This window comes from Manis javanica, chromosome 1 (genome assembly GCF_040802235.1).
Source record: "Manis javanica isolate MJ-LG chromosome 1, MJ_LKY, whole genome shotgun sequence".
NCBI lineage: Eukaryota > Metazoa > Chordata > Mammalia > Pholidota > Manidae > Manis > Manis javanica.
This window is the reverse complement of record NC_133156.1, coordinates 94,824,287-94,846,946: the sequence shown is the minus strand read 5'-3', so window position 1 is coordinate 94,846,946 and position 22,660 is coordinate 94,824,287. Positions and strand designations below refer to the sequence as shown.

The window sequence follows — 22,660 nt, the reverse complement described above, 5'->3', positions numbered from 1 at the left end:
AAAATACCAACAGCATTCTTCAACGAAGTAGAACAAATACTTCTAAAATTCATATGGAACCACAAAAGACCCCAAATAGCCAAAGCAATCCTGAGAAGGAAGAATAAAGCAGGGGGATCTCGCTTCCCAACTTCAAGCTCTACTACAAAGCCACAGTAATCAAGACAATTTGGTACTGGTACAAGAACAGACACACAGACCAGTGGAACAGAATAGAGAGTCCAGATAGTAACCCAAACATATACGGTCAATTAATATATGATAAAGGAGCCATGGATATACCATGGGGAAATGACAGCCTCTTCAACAGCTGGTATTGGCAAAACTAACTGGATAGCTACATGTAAGAGAATGAAACTGGATCATTGTGTACTGCCATACATAAAAGTAAATTCAAAATGGATCAAAGATCTGAATGTAAGTTATGAAACCATAAAATTCTTAGAAAAAACATAGGAAAACATCTCTTGGACATAAACATGAGCAACTTCTTCATGAACATATCTCCCCGGGCAAGGGAAACAAAAGCAAAAATGGACAAGTGGGACTATATCAAGCTGAAAAGCTTCTGTACAGCAAAGGACACCATCAATAGAACAAAAAGGTACCCTACATTGTGGGAGAATATATTTTTAAATGACAGATCCGATAAAGGGTTGACATTCAAAATATATAAAGAGCTCATGCACCTCAACAAACAAAAAGCAAATAATCCAATTAAAAAATGGGCAGAGGAGCTGAAGAGACAGTTCTCCAAAGAAGAAATTCAGATGGCCAACAGCCACATGAAAAGATGCTCCACATCGCTAATCATCAGAGAAATGCAAAATAAAACCACAATGAGATATTACCTCACCCCAGTAAGGATTGCCACCATTGAAAAGACAAACAACAACAACATGCTGGCAAGGATGTGGAGAAAGGGGAATCCTCCTACACTGCTGGTGGGAATATAAACTGGTTCAACCATTGTGGAAAGCAGTATGGAGGTTCCTCAGAAAACTAAAAATTGAAATACTATTTGACCCAGGAATTCTACTCCTAGGAATTTACCCTAAGAATGCAGCAGCCCAGTTTGAAAAAGACAGATGCACCCCTATGTTTATCGCAGCACTATTTACAATAGCCAAGAAATGAAAGCAACCTAAGTGGCCATCAGTAGATGAATGGATAAAGAAGATGTGGTACATATACACAATGGAATATTATTCAACCATAAGAAGAAAACAATTCCTACCATTTGCAGCAACATGGAGGAAGCTAGAGGGTATTATGCTCAGTGAAATAAGCCAGGTGGAAAAAGACAAGTATCAAATGATTTCACTCGTGTGGAGTATAAGAACAACGAAAAAAACTCAAGGAACAAAACAGCAGCAGAATCACAGAACCCAAGAATGGACTAGTGGTTACTAAAGGGAAAGGGACTGGGGAGGATGGGAGGGAAGGGAGGGATAAGGGGAGAAAAAGGGGCATTACTATTAGCAGACATAATGTTTGGGGTGGGGTACAGGGAGGGCTGTACAACACAAAGAAGACAAGTAGTAACTCTATAGCATCTTAGTATGCTGATAGACATTGTCTGTAATGGGGTATGTGGGGAGGACTTGACGATGGGGGGAGTCTAGTAAACGTAATGTTGCTCATGTAATTGTGGATTAATGATACCAAAATTTAAAAAAAATCACAGAATGATTACTACCATAGTATTGGGTAACATCTCCATCTCATCAGATAATTACCTTTTTTTTGGTATGTGAGGACATTTAAGAATTGAATCTGTAGAGCAAATATATTAACATTTTTAATAGAACAAAGAAAATTTTATCTGTTTGATTGCTTTATCAAGTTTAAAGAGTTAAACTTTCCTCCTGCTTTTATAGTTACTTCTATGAATGGAAAAAAAGGTTTGGGAGTAAGCCAGTTGAGTTTTTGTGACTTTTCTGTAGGACTGTTTTGAGCCTAAACACAGCTGATATATTTAGGGAATCAACTTATTCTATAGACGTATGGTTGGTTGGAGAGCTGTCCCCAGAGTTAAGCAATGGGTGGAACTGGAAGACCCACTGAGAGTGGCTTAGAGAATTTATTAATTTAATCATTGATTTTAAAGATCAGATCAAGAGTATGCTCCTTACCTTGCCAGGAACACAATGGAGTTATAGCAACCATAACAGATATAAACTTGAATCCGGAAATTAGAGACATGGTGCATTAGTTGCAGCATACATGTTGTAAGGGCAAGCAGCACTGATCTGTGCAAAACTAAGTCACAGTGTGATGAACAGCGACTTAAAGGAAAAGTGGAAACCTGTCATGGGCCACAAATTTGATGGCTGGATAATGCTATTACTAAGAAAGGGTGGTTAGCACGCTGCTGTGCTTCATTAATAGGGTCTTCATAAAGTAGTTCCCTTTGAAGGAGAATGTTTGTTTTTCTACATCTTACAACTAATGGGGGAGAAAGGGAAAGGAATGCAGAGGGCCAAAAGGACTTCAGAAGGAAGTTTATAAGCATGGGGGTTATTCAGCAGCTGCTAAAATGTGTCTTGATTGTTTAGAGTTCCCTTAAGGACTTTAAAGAGCAGTCGCAATATTGCTGCTTATCTGCAGGAAAAGCCATTAAGTGAGAATTAAGAGTTCGTTAGGAAAAACTCAGTGGGCACTGCCAGTTTTCTGTGACATCTTCGTCTTGATTCAAGCCACCTAAGGAGAACCCTCACCCTCTTTCTGGGCAACCAGAGAAGGGAATGTGTGGGTCAGTGATGTTTGACAGAGGAAAATACCTGTTTTCCTTTGAATAGAGGAAAGAAATCTGTAACCAACAAGAAGAAAGATTTGTTTAACACTTGAAACAGAGCTTGGCTGGTATTTTTATCTTTGAATACAATTTGCTGGCTGTAGAAATACAAGGAAAATAGAGCAAAGCTCAGGAGCACGGCTCTGTTGGTTGGCCCCAACTTGTGTCCAGGTCTTATTAGCCAAAGGTGGTACATTGAATTGTGAGTTGCTTGCTATCCCACAGACTGAAATGTTGGCTTTGTTCTTCTGCCCCAAAGCTTTGTACTGGACAGCAAGTTGGAAATAACATCAGCTGTGCCCTACCAGTGGGTAGGAAACCCATAAAGGAAAGATTTATTACAAAATACAAGTTTCCATTTCTTAAAAAAAACTTTGGAGGCATGTGGAATTAATATGTTGGGTGTCTCAACTGATGCTGTGGTTTTATTTTTCTTGAAAATCTTGACATTTTTCAAGCAGTTGTGTACACACTCAGGATTACCTTCTAACTGCCTGTCACTTCAGATAGTATCTAATGGGACAAACATCTCCGCAGTTCCTGACATTATAAGCTATTATTATGGTCCTTCAGTTGCTAAGGCAACCAGATGGATGTATGCTGGTAGGTGCAGAGGCTGTTCTTCAGTTCTGTGGGAAATTGGTCAGATTGTTTCACGGCGCTGAGCCATGCACATGCACACCAGTGTGCATTATTTGTGAAATTTTAAAACCCGAATTAAAAAATGTTTTCCCTATCTTCCACCTCTTTTTTAGCTTTTCATTTTTAAGGAATGGGTCTTCTGGCAGTAAATAATTTAATACAGAATTGACTTTTAATGCAGGAAAGAACTTTTTTCCTCTATCAAATCATTAGGATTTTTTTCTTAGTTAAATCAGTCATTTTTACTGAGCACTCTGTTTATTCTCTGTTTAAGGTACTAGTTTTTCAAGAAAGCAGCTTAAGCTCTTTCTTAAAAAGTGAGCCTCCTCCTCTTGTCTGACACCTATGGTCCTTAGACTGGAGTTGGGAATCACATATTTACTCTCACATCTGAGAAGCAGAGCATAGGGTCATAGGTTACTTTCTTCCTTTCTTAAAATTTTCAAGTAAAAAAAGTGTAAGTGGAAGCTTTTATTTTCAAACACCCTACTCTAATGTGCTTCCCAAAGAATTCAGGATAATGGAAGGTTTTGAAATTTATTTACCTATTGGTGGCTGCGTCCCATCCCTGGCTTCTCTCCTGTGGAAGCCCTTCAACCACTGCAGGGTGCATCTGGCAGTTTTGATGCACTCAAGAGAGTATAATTGAATTTGAAAATGACAGTAGCCAGAAATTCTCTTAATATGTGAAGAAAAAAGTTGAAACTTTCACTGTTTTCATAGATTTCTTTAAAGGATTTGAGTACTGGTGGCAGTCCATGCACTATATTTAAAAAATATATAAAACATTGGTTAAGACCACCAATGCTTGGAGATTAAAAGGCTGATGGCTAAAGAAGATGGGTGGGAGAGACGTGGGGAAGAGACTGGGCAGGGAGCCAGAAGTGATGGGATGTTCTCAGGGAAATGACAACCCCAGTCCTGTTGCAGTGTCTGTTACTTGGCCGTAGTGGGCTTGACAAAACTTTGTTTCAACTCTTTCAAATGTAGGCCTCGTTGTGGTCATGAGGCTGTATAGGTGGAAACCCACTGAAATCTCTGAAATCTTACCCCAGGTTCTAGTTCATGATGATTCCCACAGACCTGCTTGCCCACATCTGTAGCTGTAGCAGCTTTTGTTTTGCAGGTTCATCCTGAGAGGTGTGCATGTGTGTGTATGTACACACGTGTGTTTGTGTGGTGATGTATCTCTCTTCTGCCCTTCTCTTTCATTTTGTCATCTTTTACCTTTTCCTTTGCCTAATGGAGGCATGATAGTTAAGAACTTGAGTGCTGGAGGTGGAAAAGTCTGGGTTCAAATCCTTGGCGCTCCATTTACTACCTGAGCTTGGGCAATTACATAATTGTGTCAAGCCTCAGTTTCTGCCCCTATGAAATAGCGATAATATAGGCCCTACCTCTTGCAGTGGCTTGTCAGGATTGAATGAGATGATGCATGTGAAGTGCTTAATAAATATCAGATGGAAACAAGGAATATAAAATCCCTATAGTTACTGGCACTTAGTAAGAATGAAATAAAGGTGGCTGTGGTGGTGGTTCATTCTTTGCTTTCATTCTTGCCCATCTGGATTTCTAATTACTTCTTCCAACCTCCCCACCCTCACCCCAGGTAGGCAGCACCTACTATGCCAACTTCCTGTTTGGCTTAGCTTACTTACCTTCCTCCTCTCTGTTCCCCAAAATATCCCTTGTGAGTGCGTCCCCATGAGGCAGGAGGGGATGAGATCTCCCATTGAAGTCGTAACTCGTACCCATGGAGTTCAAGTTTAATTAATTTTATTTGTAAGTCTGGCCTCAAACGTGGGGCTCTGGCTTCCAGTTCAGGGGCAGAGAGAGGACCCTGCCTGGCTGGAGATGAGAAGCCAGCTTCCTGACTGTGCTTGAATTCAGACTTCAAAAAGGGCATATCCAGGATATGATGAGTCTACATTTTTTCTGTTTGTCAAAAATAAAATTAGCCTGCAATGTATTTTCATTTGTTTCCCAAACAGAACAGAGTTCTTGGAGGGACATTTGGGAGGGTGTCTAGGAATTCACGGTCTCACCTGTGGTATGAGGGGAGACCAGAAGAATGCCTGGTGTATGGTAGGCTGTTGGCAAATATCAAAATGGTGAATGTTGGATAGAAATCAGAGCCTTGAAGGATATTAACACATAAAAAAGTATATGCCCCATAAGCAGATGGCTATTTACCTTAAATTATGCTTTTAAATTATAACCAGAGGAAACCATTAAAAAAATGCCATATACCTTTATTGTATTTTTTGAATTAAAAAGATCAGATGAATGAGTACAACTGGGAAGTCCCTTCCTGCCACCACGCCGTGCAAGACTGGCTTTCATACTTCTTAAGAACCTTGCCCTGTATGCTGTTTTCATTACAGCCCCCTGATAATCCCGGAAACTAGGGTAGGCAGATTTCACTTTACTTTTACAGATACAGCAACTTAGAACTTGAGAACTGAGTGACTTGCCCAAAGCTCTGTAAGTTTTCAAATCCAGATCTTTCAACTCGTTAGTCCCCCTTTGCGTGATACAGTGTTGTGTATGGATTCTTAATATCTTATATAGATGCCCACATTGTATAATTCAGTGTGGAAATGTCCCTTGATTGTGAAAGCTGGAAATTGGATTACCGTCTTTGAGTTCCAATAAGGACTTTTCAATGTTTCAGCTGATTTAGCACTAGCTCCATGAGGTAAAGTATAAACAACCTAGATGAGATGCAATGCCACAGAATGCAATCCAGTATTGTCTATCACAAGGTGAATTTTCTGGAATAGTTGTGTGTGTGTGAATGATGTTTTCCCAGATTTTCAGTCAGGGGTGGTTGTAATTGGAGTATCTCGAACGTGTCTGATTCAGAAAGGAAGCTCCGGGTGCTAAACCTGCCATTGTGCTTGTTTCACTCTTCTAGCTTTTGCTTTATGATCCTGCCCCACCTGCCATGTGGGTGTTGTGGTCCATGTGGGACGTCCTTTTCCCATTTCTTTCCTATGAGCATGTTTATTTTTGAGGTTCCTACCCTGGAATCGCCAACCTCCGATTTCTGTGTGGAAGGCTGGTTTGTTGATACACCAAAGCTCTGACTAGACTGCCTAAATGGAAGATGCTGTAATATATGACCTCTCTTCCCATTTTGGTTGAGAGTCAGAAAAAAAAGTCAGAGATTGTGTGCGATGCTCGTGCCAGATACTCTCTTCTACTCTCCATGAGACTTTTTCCTGATATTTTTTTCATTCTCTTTGCTTTTTGCTCATTTTTGACATTTTATAAACATGTAAATTTTCAAGTCATGATGCATGATGTAGGTTGATTAACCTGCAGAGTAGTTTCCTTGTAGGTCTGATTGTTTCCTTAGTTCTATTCACATTCTTTGTGTCTAAGCTTAGACCTCAGCAGACAGTGAGTTCACAGGCCAGATATTTACTCCAAACAGAAGAGGGCTAGTGGTATATTGCCAAAGATAAGGACCATGTCCATCTTTGCTTCCACAGGTGCCAGTGTATAGTAGTTGTTTCATTCAGTATTTGTCTAATGAATGACTTAGATGAACAAATTGAGACCTCCATGAACATATATATGTATGTGTGTGTGTGTGTATTAGCTTTGGAAATCAGAGTAAAACCTACTTTAATGAGTTGGGTTTATGTGAATTGAAAAAAAATGTTCATAAACTTAGCGTGGAATACATTTCAGTGGTTCCACTCAGGAGTTACAAAACATTAGTAAGTATTTATGAATACTTATGTAGAAGTATTTATGAATTAACTTCTGTTTAAAAATATCATTTGTTTCTAGATTGTTGTCCCCATCATATTTTAGCTTTAATATTTTGTTCAATGTTTAAGGCTATATCCTGGTTTACCAGCAAGTAATGTAGGTTAAAAATAACCTATAAAAGTTACAAACCTTTTTTTTTTTTAACTTAGTAGTGAAATTTCTTAGCTAATAGATCTTAAGAGATGATTTGTAAGACAGTGTATAAAAAAGAAGCATAGGTGTGTATTTTGTTAACCACTTATTTACTGAAAGTAGCAGATCTCAACCCTGAGTTCGTATTTGAATCACTTGGGAATCTTTAGAAAAGGTTGATGCTTGGGTCCCACCCCAGAAATGTTGTTTTAATTGTTCTGGAGGGATCTTGAACATAACCGTGGGGTTGGGGGGGACATAAGAGAGGGAGAGACAGACACCACTGGATCCTGGCAATACCAGTACCCCGTCCTTTTCCAGTCACGTTCCCCTCTTTCCACTCACGGGTATTATTACACTGCCTTTTATGGAAACTGAGGCATGGCAGAGTGAGAGGCATGGGCTTTGAGCCTCTTTCCCTGCCTGGGCAAAGGAAGCTCCTTTCTGCCGTGATGAAGCTGTTGACTGTCACCCACTGCTCACTTCTTTTGTGTCTAGGTGATCTTGCTCCCTCGATATTACAGGTCACACCTCTTAATGTTTACCATTAGAGCAATTATTAGTAATTCTGTTTTAGTTACATTAGTTCAAACAACTCCTGGCACCAACTAAGCAGGAAGAAACACACTTATTTGGTAAAAAAAAATTTTTTTTTCGTTAAACACCCCCATCGCTGCCAAATTGTATAACCCGTTTCCACAGCTTGTTTTCCTGACTGCTGTTAAGAATCTGAAACTCTATAACAAGCAGAATTATTTATATATGTCATGATGTTTCCTGTTTCAAGCTGTTTGCCTGATTCTAGGCGCTGAACTTTAATGCTGAATGAGAAAGTTCTTTTTTGTTTCGCCAGCTTTTTGTTTTCTTCTAGCATCTCCTTTCCTCCCTACCTCCCCAGGAAGCCGTGGACTCTGGGAGGAGTGTCAGCAGTGAGGGATTCAGCCCTGCCTCTTGGCTGCCCTCTCCCACTGAACAAGATGTGGGGACGGGGCTAGAAAGGAGGGGACAGGGAGCTGGTCTAGCAGAACAGGCCTGGAAAGCACTCCTGGTGGAGGAAACTCCTCCCCCAGCACACTGTCCTTTAGGTTGATTACAGTGAATGACACCTCAGGTTTAAGGGCTGTTAGGGCATTTCCCCAGGCACTGTAGGGAGTGCCATTTAAATGATCAACACCACATGTGCCTTTATCAATGGTATTACTTTAAAAGGGAGCAAAAAGGGTTTAGATATTCTCTGTTAGTATTATTTTTCATGAAAGTAAATCATATTTCATAGAACCATGAGACATTTCTCACCAGATTCAGATTGGGATCTGTGACTTAGAAATTCCATCCTGGTGTGGCTGCTTACAATCTTATGCTGACAGGCATGCTGGGGAGAGTGTGTGTATGTGTGTGCGTGTCTTATTAGCTGATCCCACCAAGTCTCTTCCTGATTATTGTTTAAGAAGGGAAAAAAAAATGAAAATGTTATCAAATATGACTTGTTGGGAATCTGTTAAGAATAAGATTCCTACTTTCTAATAAAATTTGTTTAAAGGTCAAAAGCTTAAAGGATAAAATAATTGAAATTAAATTCTTTAATAGCTTTTTGAAGATATCAAGTATCTTAAACAGATGCCTGGTGCGGGTGCACAGCTTTGTATAATTTTAGATGTTTTGGCTTTTGAGATGCCGTTTTACTGGGGTGGGGGCGTCTGGTGCATCACACAGGTGGATGACGGAGCAAGTGTCCAGTGGAGTTGGTGGCATTTCATTCTGAGTGCTCATTGACACATTTGAGCTATAGGCTTATGTTCATTTATCCAGATCAAGAAACAGCAGTACAAACCAATCACAGATGTAAGCTAAGAAGTTTTCTTTTGCATCCATGTGCAGTGGAGTATTTCCTTCTGATTATTTAAAATCAGAGACTTGTTGGATGCTGGCTCCCCAGATGTCACCCCAGCCTGCTGGTAAGACAAGGATGAGCTACTGCCTAGTCTAATGAGGGAGGATTCCACCGCCATGGAGCCTTAGCAGCTTCTTGCAGGGGGAAAGGCAAACCTGGAATTTATTGAGAACCTGGAGTTTAATTTAATGTGGGTCTTTTAATATGGGGGTGAGGTGGTGGGGAGGGGTGGGCAGGGAGGGGAGTTTTAGTAGGACTGGATAAGGGTGGTGCTGGAATAGTTCCCAAGTAGTTTTAGGGCTTACAGTACAGGTTGATGCTTCCTACTGAGGTTGATAGGTTTTGAAGGAAGTTCTTATAATAAAAAGTCATTCACCTAGGCAGGAGTCTCCTTGACTGGTAAAGTTACGTTAATGAAGACAATGGAATAGTATAATCACGTTAATGTAGACAGCTGTGTGGAGAAGTAGGTATTTTTTTCAGCATTCAGGTTGTGTGTGGAAATATGAGTTTCTGTTCACAGATTTTAGTCAAGAGGTATCAGAGGCAGAGATAAGATGAAGATGCTCCAGTGAGCAGCGGCAGCCATACATTGAGAGCTGACTTTCATGGGTAGTCATCAGGGAAAGAGCCACTGGTCATTTATCCATTCATTCAATAAGCAAATATTTATAGCGCATTTACATGCCAGGCGCCATTGCTTTCAGGACCTCCACTCCACTGAGGTGCAGCTGTATCTGGGCTCTGTCAGATCACAAACACAGCCAGTAACACCACTTACCTGGGGGGATGAATAACTCCAATTCTTACTGGATGCTTATTCAAACAGATCTTGAGTGTTAAGATTTTCATGTGTAGTTGAAGATTAGGCTTGTTGTAAAGTATGTCTTGGTGTCTGTGGAGTTCATGGGCTTAAGCTTTTTTAAATGCAAGCAGATTTATACTTTAACATATTTCCAGTGTAATGTTTATCACAGGCCAGCTGTGTTCTAGGCACTGAGTCACTGCAGTAGAAACACAGGTTTAAAAATTCAATTAGGCAACATATACAAAGAATTGAGATTTAACAGGCAGTTGGCCATTCAACTCCACCAATACCAAAAAATTTAAGTTTGTCAGATACTACATTAGGTGTCAGAAATTAAAAACTTCAAGGACCTGCCCACCCCAACCTGTTTCATGATTAAACAATCAAGAAACAACCATCATGTAGAGCAGCAAACATCAGAATGAAAACCCAGACCCAGGCCAACTGCGAGCCCCCTGCCAAGGTGCGAAAGGCACAGGCTGTGCTGTGCAAGTAAAGCACTGGGGTGCCTTTGGCAGTACTGAAATAATACTAGGGACCCCAGAGATGGGCCAGAGCACCTCCAGGAGGTTGGAGAAAGTTGGTCTCAAGTTGTCTGGACATATGAAGCCCATTTCTGTCCCCCATTCTCATCAGAGGAGGGGAACCTCTGAGCATGAAGAATGGAAATGGAGGCCCCTTTGTTGTCTCAGTCCCTATGAGCCTGCCCTGCTGGAATAGCAGCGTCACCTTGAAGGGCACCTTGGGACTTGACAGTGTCTGTTTCCAAAGGATGGTCTGCTCCTAGCCCTCGTTTTCCCTGGGTGACTTCACTGCCCATGAGTGAAAGGGGATGGGACGGGATGGGGCGGCAGTGGAAATAACATTGTACCAGTGGCAGGTGGACCTGGCTCTGGCACCTGCTGGCTGCCTAACCTTGGGTGAATCCCTGGACTTCTCCACAGCTGTCAAATGACGTGTTTGGATTAGATACCTTTGATGGTTCTTCCAGCTTCTACATTCTTATGTCTAAATTTATGGTCTCTTTGATAAAATATCTGATAAACTTTGTAAATGGAGGGACTAATACATCTTTTTCTTTCAGTTTCTTTACACAGAGAGTCTCTTCTACACCTGGCTGTGAGGTGGGATCTCACTAAGCTCTGCCAGCTCCTCTTGTGTCTCCCTGGGGGCGTCCAGGCCTTGGCTTTGCCTAATGAAGAGGGTGCCACACCATTAGACTTGGCTCTACATGGCGGGCATACCCAGCTGCTCGAAGACCTCACAAAGTAAGTGTGGCTACTTCACAGAGAGATTCTCTCTCAATCTGTCTCTGTAAAGTCTTCCAAGCATTATGGAAAAAATTGAGCCCCTACACAGTCAAAAATCCTTATATGACTCTTGACTCCCCCAAACGTAACTACTAAGTAGCTTACTGTTGACTGGAAGCCTTCACACATATTTGTATGTTAAATGTATTATGTACTGTATTCCTGTAATAAAGTGAGGTAGAGAAAAGAAAATGTTCAAATCAGTGCAAACTCCAAATATTTTCCAATGTATTGAAAAAATTTTCAGTTAAGGGACCTGTGCAATTCAAACCCATGTTGTTCACGTGTACACCGTAATTAATTTATGACTGTATAATACATAACGGGGACATTGGAGTAGAAATCAGAGTTTTCCATTTATTTTTGTTCTCATTTGGTCAGATGACTGACCCCCAGGCAGTGAAGAGCCCATCTAGGAGGAATTGCCCTTTCCTTTGCTCTAACATGACCTTATGTTCTTGACTAGTTGGACTTGGACTTAGTCACTGCAGATAGTTCAGTGTCACATCAAGGTCCTGGAGGTAGACTTCTTCATTTTGGTAGTTTTGTTATTTTTGTACAGTGTCTAAGACCAGAAGATATTACAATGTTTTAAAAACTTACATATCTAATCCATTCACGGATGGGATTAGAAGTAGATTGTAAGCTAAATTCTGTCTATGTGGTGGAGCTTCCATTTTGCTAAGTAACAATTTTATTCTTAGCCTCAGAGTCCATTTACTTCAGCGGCTTGTTGTTGGCATGGGGCATTGTTTTCTAGGAGATTCTGGAGTCCGTGCTGGTAATTAGTGTAAAGAATTTTTGGAGATACCCTAAACCTTAGAGCACAAGTGCTTTGATGGTTCTCTTTTTGTCACTCCTTATGATGGAGATAGTATTTACTTGATTGGAAGTGTATCAATTATTGTAAAGCAAATACTAACAAAATGAGGTCACGGAAGAAGAGGAAAGAGACAAAGAACTAGTTCTGTGAGGTGAGGGGTCTGTGGGGATGAGACAACGTGCTTACGTGGCTGTGGTCTGGAACTACTAGCATTTTCCTTCTGAGGCTTCTTTTCTTCTAAATTAACTTTTTGAAGTGTTTTTTTAAATTGAAGTATAGTTAATATACACTCTTAAATTGGTTTCAAGTATAAAACACAGTGGTTCAGCAGATCCCCATTATTAAATCCTCATCCCCACTAGTGCAGCTACTATCTGTCAACATAGGAAGATGTTACAGAATCACTGACTATATTCTCCATGATGTACTACCATCTCTGTGACTAACATATTATGATTGAGAATTTTTGTGCCCCTCTATCCCTCTCCCCTTCCCCACCCTCCCACCCAGGCCCTCCCTCATGTCACCAGTCACTCAGCCATAGTGTTTCTGAGTCTACTGCCGCTTTGTTCATTTTGTTTTGTTTTGTCTCTGCCTGGCTTATTTCACTGAGCATAATAACCTCTAGGTCCATCCATGTTATTTCAGAATAGCAGGATTTTGTTCTTTGCTACTGCATGACCTTATAAACCATACAAAATATTATGATACCAACCATGAAGCCTACATATAGCTAATAAGTGTGCAGTTAGCCAAAACAGAAGAGAAAATAAGCTGATATTCAAGAATTTTGCTTAGGAATATTGTTCCTTAGAGTGTATTCAAGGATACAGCACAGTCGCATTTATGCATGTTTTAATTTACATGAGAAGATGATTTACAACAACAGACCAGTGTGTCTTGAATATCTCACTTGTTTGTACCATCTAAACCTCACCATGCTCCCTGGAGATCCTATCTGTTTTCCACTGTAATCACCTAATAAACTGTTGGCTGCCAGCTAATTGTTCTATTGCATGTGGCTCAATTAAAGTGAGAAGCACCTCTTCAGATTAAAAGAAGAATGAAATATTGAGGTAAAGCACTATGTGTGAAAGTCAGTAGTTTCATTAGTTAGATAAATCTTTAAAGTACATAATATATGTGAATGGCTTTTCAGTTGACATCTCCAGGTGGAAAAAGAAAGCTGCTTTATTAGGATCTGTTTACATGATCTTATGCACTTGTCGTCAGCCAGGTGGCTTTCGGGGTACCTATCAAACTGTTTTGCCAGTTTGGTTTGTAATATCAGTGGCACTGAGGGTAGTGAGATCTTGGGGGTGGGTGTCTCTGAAGCTGCCATTGGGTTTTGATTTGTGATGTTTCAGTTTCCAGGAAAAACGTTCCCCAGGCTTCTCTCGCGTGCAGCTCAGCGAAGATGCCTTCCTGCAGTATGTTCACTTCTCAGAAACGCTGACCCTGACGTTTAACCACACAGCTGAGCATTTATTGGAGACAGATATTAAACTCTTCAGGAAATACTTTTGGGATAGAGCCTTTCTCATCAAGGTTTGTGTCCCTTCATTCTGGTATATAATAACTCACCCTTCTTGAAGTGCAGACAGCAAACTCATTATTTGGGGAACAGTGTTTTGGGGGTAGTACTTTCTTTTTTCTAATGCAATGTTGGGAAATGTGGACTTGGAGACGGTTGCATCATTAGAATGAAGATTATAATACAGGAGTTTGACTATAGAAGAGGTAGTTTGAGTGCTGTTATTTCAGGAGGCAGTATCACCAGTGTTGGATTTTAATAGTCTAGTATCAGATATTTTCTATTTACTGATTATATTAAGATTATCTAAAGCAGTTGTACCTGTGGTTATTTTACATATATAATATCTACTTTTGAGGTTTCTTAAGGCTCAGATGTAGTTAAGGATTTGTCCCTGCATATGGCTTCTTCTTGAATGAGGCGGGACATTTGAAACCAGCTCTTTTTCAAAGATGTTTTTTTCCCCCTCCCACCATGATCCAAACACTAGCTATGAGTGCTGAGAAGTCCTATCTCAGGGGTTAAAATGGTTTATCTTTGTTATTTTAATTTTTTTTATAGAACCCAGAAGAATATGAGTAATATTTACATATTTAAATTGTTAAGCAAAATGTTGTTTTGAGTAAAAGGGTTTGATTCCCTCAAGTTGTCAGTGCTCAGGGTCCAGGGGGCTCCCTCCCCAGATCCCATGACTCCCTGTGCTCTCCAGGCACCCAGGAGGCTGATGCTGCATGACTGCAGAGGTTGTAACAAAGGCAACAGTCGGTTTACAAAACACAGTTTTGGCTTTGTAAAATGTTTGCTTCGTATCATTAAAGATTTAGCCCAAAATACTACCTATCAAAGATTATTGGCTTACTCTATATAGGGTTATTTTTAAACAATTAAAATGAAACATGCTCTTTAGAGTATGAACTACCATCCTTTTGTTGGGTTTTAGGAAACATAGCCTCTAATTTCTTTGCATTTAGAGATCCTCAAGCCTTTAGCCAATCGGTAGCTTCTTACCCAGGCCCCCAGGGGAGGCTATGTCCCAAGGCTGAGGCTTAGCCTAGCCCAGCAACATTGCTCAGGATAAGCCCTGTGCACTTTCACAGGGGGTGCAGAGTTCAGCCACCTGTGCTCTCAGGAGCTGCTCAGACTGCTGCACGGCACTGCTGACAAAACTCCTGAAAAGGATAGAGCATGCTCTCTGTGTAGCAAGAATTAGGAACATTTGTTTCTATAGAACCTCCAACTACTTAGTCTGGATTTGTGATTTCTCATATGGGATAATACTGATGCCCTTGGGGAAGCTTCAATAATCTATTGTAGTGAACTCTACAGTAACAAAGACCTAATGGAGATGTCTTCCCAGTTTCTTGGAGATTGTCATTTTATGAAAAACACTAGGTAAGAGAATGGGTTTGTGAAATGGCCTTGTGCTCTACGTGTCAGCACTACTTTTTTCTTCTGACCCTGAGTTGTGAGGCTGGGTAGTGAGTAGGGAGGCCAGGAAGGTAATAGGGCTGAGATTCATTAGGACATCATGCGACTTAGAATAAATATATTGGGTTTTGGCCCATGGTTCCTGGCTCAGCTCTCAAACCCTTTGAATTCCCTGAGTGCTGGGATAGGTAAAGGTGTCTTTGTTCTGTTAATGTGGTGACTTTTGGACCCCATCTAAGAATGGGGGCTAATTGGTAGTGGAGACCCTTGTGTCATTAGACGGTTGGAATTTTCATTCCCACTCCCTGACTCTGGGAAGGGGAGAGGAGATGAAGTTCACTTAACCACGGGCATTGATTGAACCAGTCGTGCCTAAGTAAGGAAGCCTTCATAAAAGCCCAAAAGGGTTCAGAGAGCTTCTGGGTTGGTGAACACGTGGAGGTGCTGGGAGGGTGGTGTGCCTGGAGAGAGCATGAAAGCTCCACTCCCTTTCCTCATACTTTTCCCTGTGCATTTTTTCCGTCTGGTTATTCCTGAGTTAGATCCTTTTTTAATAAACCAGTAATCTAATAAGTCAAATGTTTCTCTGAGGTCTGTGAGCTGCTCTAGCAAATTAATGGAACCCAAGGAGAAGGTTATAGGAACTTCTGATTTACAGCCAGTTTGTCAGAAGTACAGGTAACAAGCTGGACTTGTAACTGGTGTCTGAAGTCCAAGTCCTAAGGGGGTCTTGGGAACCTGCAATTTGTAGCCAGTGGGTCAGAAGCACCAGTGACAATCTGGACTTGTGATTGGTATCTGAAGTTTTGGGGTTGGGGCCTTCTTATAGGACTGACCCTTAACCTGTGGAATCATGTGCCATCTTCAGAATTGAGTTAAAATGCAGGATGCCGAGCTGGTATCAGAGAACTGCTCCTTGGTGGGGCATCTCCTGCCCCATACTTTGGAATTGGATCCAGAACTTTACTAGACATCTAAAGTCATTGATTCTTACCTGTCCAACAAGATGTTTTTTGTAGTATTCAAGAATACTGAAGTATTTTTGTGGTACTGCTTACTTTGTTAGATATTATCTTTTTTTTTCATTTTTTATTTTAAATTTTTTATTAAGGTATAGATGTAGGCAGGTGGTAATTGTTATGTAGGTTGTCCATGTGAAAGTCTCATCATCTGGGGAATAAATATGATATTTTGTATTGTAATAATTTATTCATTGTTCATTAAATCTTAGAAGTCTAAAAACTGTTTTTATGTAATAACTATGGATAATGACTTTGATCTGACAAATTTATTAGTGAACCACAGCATTTTCTCAGTCTTGTCCTGGAGCTTCAGTCTCAGGGTTTGGGCATTCCTCAGTTATCTGCAGCCTCCTAGAACAACTACAGTGGAACCTTGCTGCAGAAAACTGAGTTTACTTTACCATATACAAAAGCTATTCAGATAACCCCTTTCTGAAGCCATAATTGTCGAGAGTTGTAGAAGATTCATGTCATCAGGCTGTGTTACAGCTGATACTGGTGGACTGTTAACTTATAATAAATATGGAAAAAAATGACAGGTTGGTGCTAAATAATAGACAAAATCTTAGCTATGTCTTTTCATCATATCTTATTTCTATCCTCATAACAAAGCTTTTTCTGTTATAACATCAATGTTGAGAATTTAGTTCTAGAACTTGGCTAAAATTAATAAGGCAGCTAGGAAATTTAAGTGTTTGAAAGGTGCATACAAAATTACTTGTAAGAATAAAAATTGTGTTAACACACCCTGTTTACAAGAAAGAAAGTATTTCCTTATTTCAGGTTTTATTTTGTAATCAGAAGCCAACATGCCTGATGCCTTTGACACCTGGGCTTAGCAATTGTAAGACTGTTGAAAGACTAGGGTTTGGGGTTAAGGCTGACCCCAGGTGAGCACACGGGGCTGTCTAAGTAGTTGTTTTAGGCTTCTGCCTGTGTGCTGAGCCCTTTCCTAAGCCCAGGCCTGCTGTCCTCACCTCAGTTCATCCCAATACCCAGCCGATCCAGCCCACGCATCACTTCCCCAGTGGGCCCTGGGGGAGAGACTGCTGTGTCCTGGGGTAAGGCTGCGGCAGCCAGCAGCTACTGACAGGCGTTGTGGGACATTTCCTTTGCCCTTCCCCTTTATGGTTTGGTAAATTGTGCGTATTTTTGTGCTCTGTTTGCTCTGGCCTCAGGAGGTTGTTCTGAAGTGTCAAGAGCAAGACATTGATAAACTGAGCTTAGGAACATGCCTTGGGGCCGTGGGGGCTCTGACGGCTGTAGGCTTGCCTGCCCCTCATATGCTTGTTTTGGAGGATGTGGTGAGGGCCTCTGAGTCCGACCACCTCCCCACCCCACCCAACATGGCTCCCATTGTCGTCCTGGGGTGCTGTCCACGTGTTCTCCCAGCAGCTTTACTCACCCTCTTTCCTGACCTCCCCAAGCCATGTCTCTGGCCTGCCCCAGCACCAAGATCCTTGATTGTGATTTTCATCTCTTAGTTGCATCTTGAAAGCCTTAAGTGGTTTTTAGTGACTTTTTTTTTTCTTTTCTTCCTTTCTTAGGTTCTTGAAGAACAAGAAGCCAGGACAGAGGAAGGACCAGATGTGCCTTCTAGTGTTGCAGAAACTGAAGAAGGTACACATGCTCCTTCCATACTTGGGGAACCCAGAAAGTGCTCAGGACTTACCTGTTTGCTGGTGCTTGAAGCGTGTGGTGAAAGAAGGAACCAGGGGACTTGGAGGCAAGGTCAGGCCTGTGGGTGAGAGTAGCTGCGTACTGGGAGGTGCTGAGGAGACGCAGGGTGAGGACTGGGCTTGTGGGTTCTCTGACAGTGTCCAAACAGAGTTTCTGTGTTTCCAACTTTTATTCCATTAGCATTTACTGAGGGCTGTTTTCCAGCCCTGGGCCAGGCCCTCCCACATTCCTCATCTTCAGGGCATTCTCCTGCACACAGAGAGTGCTCACCTCATTGCCAAGTTTGGTTTGTTCATTCCATTCAGTCCTTCGTCAAACACTTGTTCTGTAGCTTCTTCCACCTTTGTGGAGCCTCTACTCTGTGCTGGGCCAGTGGGTTTTAAAGATGTTGGAGATCATAAAGGTGTATTGTTTAAGGTCTGGGGACCACCACTGGCATGTAGAAATGAGGGGATGCTGGATGCTCTCCAGGGTCCAGTCCTACCATCCCATGTTGTCCTGCTCAGAGGCTCACAGTCCTGATGGGAGTCCACTGCAAGAGGTATTTTTAAATAATGCATTGTCACTACTCTGTTCCACATTGTAACACATGGAATTGTGTTGAAACTGCACTTGGACAAAACACCCAACTCCTTTTGCAGGAGGACATTTTCTCATTTTCTCCAACTTGGCAGTTTATCTGGGCATGCAATCTCTACTTCAGGGCAGGTTCTTTGCCCTTTTCTGTAATCAAATAAGTAATATTTGTTAGCAAATCCTAATAATAAACACAGGTTTGGATACTAGGGTGCATTCTTATTCTTGAATATTCCTGTACTAAATCTGAGGAACAGATTCTGACTTTTGTTTTTGTATTTTCTCTAAAATGCAGTAGTTGCAAAAATCTGACTATGTATGTCCTTGTATCTTCTAGGGTAGTTAAGGAAAAGGTTTTATATATTGACATCAGTTACTTTCTATTTGCTTTATATTTTAGAGTTTTTATTTTTTGAAATATGTAAGGATAGTGTTATATAAATTTGAGGGTAGGGTTATATTATCTATTTAATTTCAGGATAGGGGAGGAGGAATTATAAAATGTCAGTGTAAAGGGATAATAGTCTGATAGGGCTAAGAGCCACCATGTTAGATGCTGGGGTTAGGGAGGAAAAATAGAACATGACCCTTGTCCCTTGGCCACCAATGTTGATAGCTGGTCAATACCTTTGGTTCTGCTTATAATTGGTATCATTGAATAGTGGTAGTCCAGGTATTTATCAGGTAGTATGATCTTATCTTTGCCTCTGCCTTTGTTAAAAAGTAGTCTTAGAGAAGGAAGATCTGTGGCAAGTTGTTGGACATCGTGCATGGCCCTTCTGCATTGCACGAGCTGCTGGGTTAAGCTGACTGGCGGGGTGTCCAACTCCAGCTGTACCACCTGAGCCCTCACTTCTGTCCTGTGGGTGATGTACTGGCTGCACAGAGGGGTGCTGCAGTTGGCCCTGCCTGCCCGAAGAGGGCATGGGTAACTCACACCTTCTTCTGAAGACTGGTAGGAGAAGCCTCTTTCTGGTCTCCTATCAGGGTGCTGGCTTCTCCTGAGCATTTGGCTTGCTCTTCCTGCTCTAATGTAACTGATTAGCTTTCTTGCCTCTAGTTGGCTGGTAGAAACTTGGAGCTAAGTTTCTGGCTTTCCAATTGCAAATGTGTGGAGTACTGCTGGCTGCATTTTTGTATAACCCTTATTTCTTAAGCCTTCACTCCTTTCCTTTTTTTAAAAAATGAACTTCGATTTTTACTTTATCATCTTGTATATGTTTTTTCCCTTATGATCTACCTTCAAATTAGTTTAGAACAGAATGAGGTCTATATACTTCAGTGCTTAAATTCTAAGCCCTTGGATTTGCTTAAAGATGGCAGCGTGAGCAGTGATACAGAAACCTTCTCCCAAAACCACATATAATATGAAAATATAGCAAATACAACTAATCCTAAAAGAGCAACAGGAAAGAAGGCTGTGGCAAACTGCCTACGCCTGGAGAAAAGAGCAGATCTCATGGGAAAGGATAAAGTACCAAAGCTGCCATCTGGGGGGACCCAAGCTCTTCTCCCACCCCAGTTCACTGGTGGGAGGAAGAGAAACAGAGCAGGGAGTGGGTGCCCTGGAGATCTGCTTTGGGAGCACAAACTTACATTACTTGGTGCACTGGAGATTAGTGGGGTTGGAAAGCTAAGACAGGCAGAATACTTGAAGAAACTGAGATATGCCACTTGTGGAGAACAGGTACCCACAGATGGCCACTCTGGGACAAAAGAAAGGTGGACAGTCTGACAGACTTTCTAACAGTGATAGGTTCTGCTAAAGGGTTAAAGATTGCACAGAGCTTGCTGTTCAGGAGAAAGGACAGGTGGACAAAATTGTCTCAGTGCACTCAACCCAGCAGGTTGGGAACTTTCAGGAGCTTCAGGTGCTCCATCCCCCTGGTTGGCAATGCAGCTATGAGGCACACAAAGGTGATACACAGCCTGCTGCTCCTCCCTCATGGCCAGCACTGGCTCACAAACCAGCTGCCCCCACCTTGCACCAGGCCAGCCAGAGGGCGGCCAACCCTATGGCAGCTACAAGTAAATAGCATAGAGGATCCTTCCTGCACTTTTTGCTCTCTGGCCTTGGCAGTGGAGGCAGGCACTGCAGTCAGGAAGGAGGAAAGAGCTCTTTCCTCCCAATAGGTACCAGCGTTGCTTGACTGTGACTCCCGCCATTGCCATGTGAACAGTTCCAGAGGGTAGAGCTTCTGGACATCAGAGGGGACCACATACACAAATGAAATGTCAAAGGAACATGGTCAAAACCAAAATCCCAGAAACACCAGAAAGAGGGCCAAGTGCAAATGAACTCACCAAACTTCCGGAAAGAGAGTTTGAAATAAAAATCATAAACATGCTCATGGAGCTACAGAAAAATATTCAGGAACTGAGGGAGGAATTCAAGAATGAGATAGAAACTTTGAAAATTACAGTATCCAAAATGAAATGTACAATGGAGGGATTTAAAAGCAGATTAGAAGTAGAGGAGATAGTAAGTGAGATTGAAATTCAAGAACAGGAATACAAAGAAGCTGAAGCACAAAGAGAAAAAAGTATCTCTAAGAATGAAAATATTGACAGAACAAAGAATATTTGATTGTGTGACCAATCCAAATGGAACAATATTCACATTATAAGGGTACCAGAAGAAGAAGAGAGAGAAAAGGGGATAGAAAGTGTCTTTGAGGAGGTAATTGCTGAAACTTCCCCAATCTGGGGAAGGAGATAGTCCCTCAGGCCATGGAGATGCACAGATCTCCCAAAACAAGGGAGCCAAGGAAGACAACACCAAAGCATAATCATTAAAATGGCAAAGATCAAGGATAAGGACAGAGCATTAAAAGCAGCCAGAGAGAGAAAAAAGATAACATACAAAGGAAAGCCCATCAGGCTATCATCAGACTTCTCAACAGAAACCTTACAGGCCAGAAGGGAGTGGCATGATATATTTAATGCAATGAAACAGAAGGGCCTCCAACCAAGAATACTCTATCTGGCAAGATTATCATTTAAATTTGAAGGAGGGATTAAACAATTTCCAGATAAGCAAAAGCTGAGAGAATTTAGCTCCCACAAACCATCTCTACAGTGTATGTTGGAGGGACTTCTGTAGACAGAAGTGTCCCTAAAGCTAAATAGCTGTCACCTGGGGTAATAAAACCACAGTAAAGAAAGTAGAACAGTTAATTACTAAGCAAATGCAAAATTAAATCAACTACCTCCAAAGTCAGTCAAGGGATAGAGTACAGAATATGATACCTAATATATAAAGAGTGGAGGAGAAGAAAAAGAAAAAAAAAAAGAACCTTTAGATTGTATTTGTGATAGTGTACTAAGTGAGTTAAGTTAGACTGTTAGATAGTAAAGAAGCTGCCCTTGAACCTTTGGTAACCATGAATCTAAAGCCTACAATGGCAATAAGTACATATCTATTAATAATCATCCTTAACGTAAATGGAATGAATGCACCAATTGAAAGATGTAGAGTTAAAGAATGGATAAAAAAGCAAGATCCATCTATATACAGCCTACAAGAGACTCACTTCAAACCCAAAGACATACACAGACTAAAAGTGAAGGGATGGAAAAAGATATTCCATGCAAGCAATAGGGAGAAAAAAGCAAGAGTTGCTATACTGTATCAGATAAAATAGGCTTCAAAACAAAGAAAGTAATAATAGACAAAGAAGGACATTATATAATGATAAAGGGGTCAATCCAACAAGATGATATAACCATTATAAATATCTATGCACCCAACATAGAAGCACCCAAATATGTGAAACAAATACTAACAGAATTAAAGGGGGAAATAGAATGCAATGCATTCATTTTAGGAGACTTTAACACACCACTCACTCCAAAGGACAGATCAACCAGACAGAAAGTAAATAAGGAGACAGAAGCCCTGAACAATACATTAGAACAGATGGACTTAACAGACATCTACAGAACACCCCACTCAAAGGCAGCACGATACACATTCTGCTCAAGTGCACATGGAACATTTTCAAGACTAGATCATATACAAGGCCACAAAAAGAACCTCAGTAAATTCAAAAGGATTGAAATTGTACCAACCAGCCTCTCAGACCACAAAGTTATGAAACTAGAAATAAATTATGCAAAGAAAACAAAAAGACCCATAAACACATGGAAGCTTAACAACATAATCTTAAAGAATCAATGGATCAATGACCAAATTCAAACAGAGATCAATCAATATATGTAGGCAAATGACAAC

General features: G+C 41.1%; 1 protein-coding gene across 6 annotated transcripts in view; it reads left to right on the top strand.

Moving 5' to 3' along the window:
- Nucleotides 1-22,660, top strand: part of ARHGEF28 (Rho guanine nucleotide exchange factor 28) — a 327,107-nt gene that overhangs the window by 137,332 nt on the left and 167,115 nt on the right. For 4 of the 6 annotated variants that reach the window (XR_012130564.1, XR_012130563.1, XM_073235080.1 and 1 more), the window contains exons 5-7: nt 11,138-11,321; nt 13,554-13,734; nt 17,718-17,901. Coding sequence is in view for 4 of the 6 variants with exons in the window: in XM_073235080.1 (XP_073091181.1) it covers nt 11,138-11,321; nt 13,554-13,734; nt 17,718-17,901 (549 nt within the window). In the remaining 2 variants the exon portion in view is untranslated. The remainder of the gene's footprint in view (nt 1-11,137; nt 11,322-13,553; nt 13,735-17,717; nt 17,902-22,660) is intronic. The other 2 variants (XM_037026121.2, XM_037026120.2) reach the window with 1 other exon arrangement.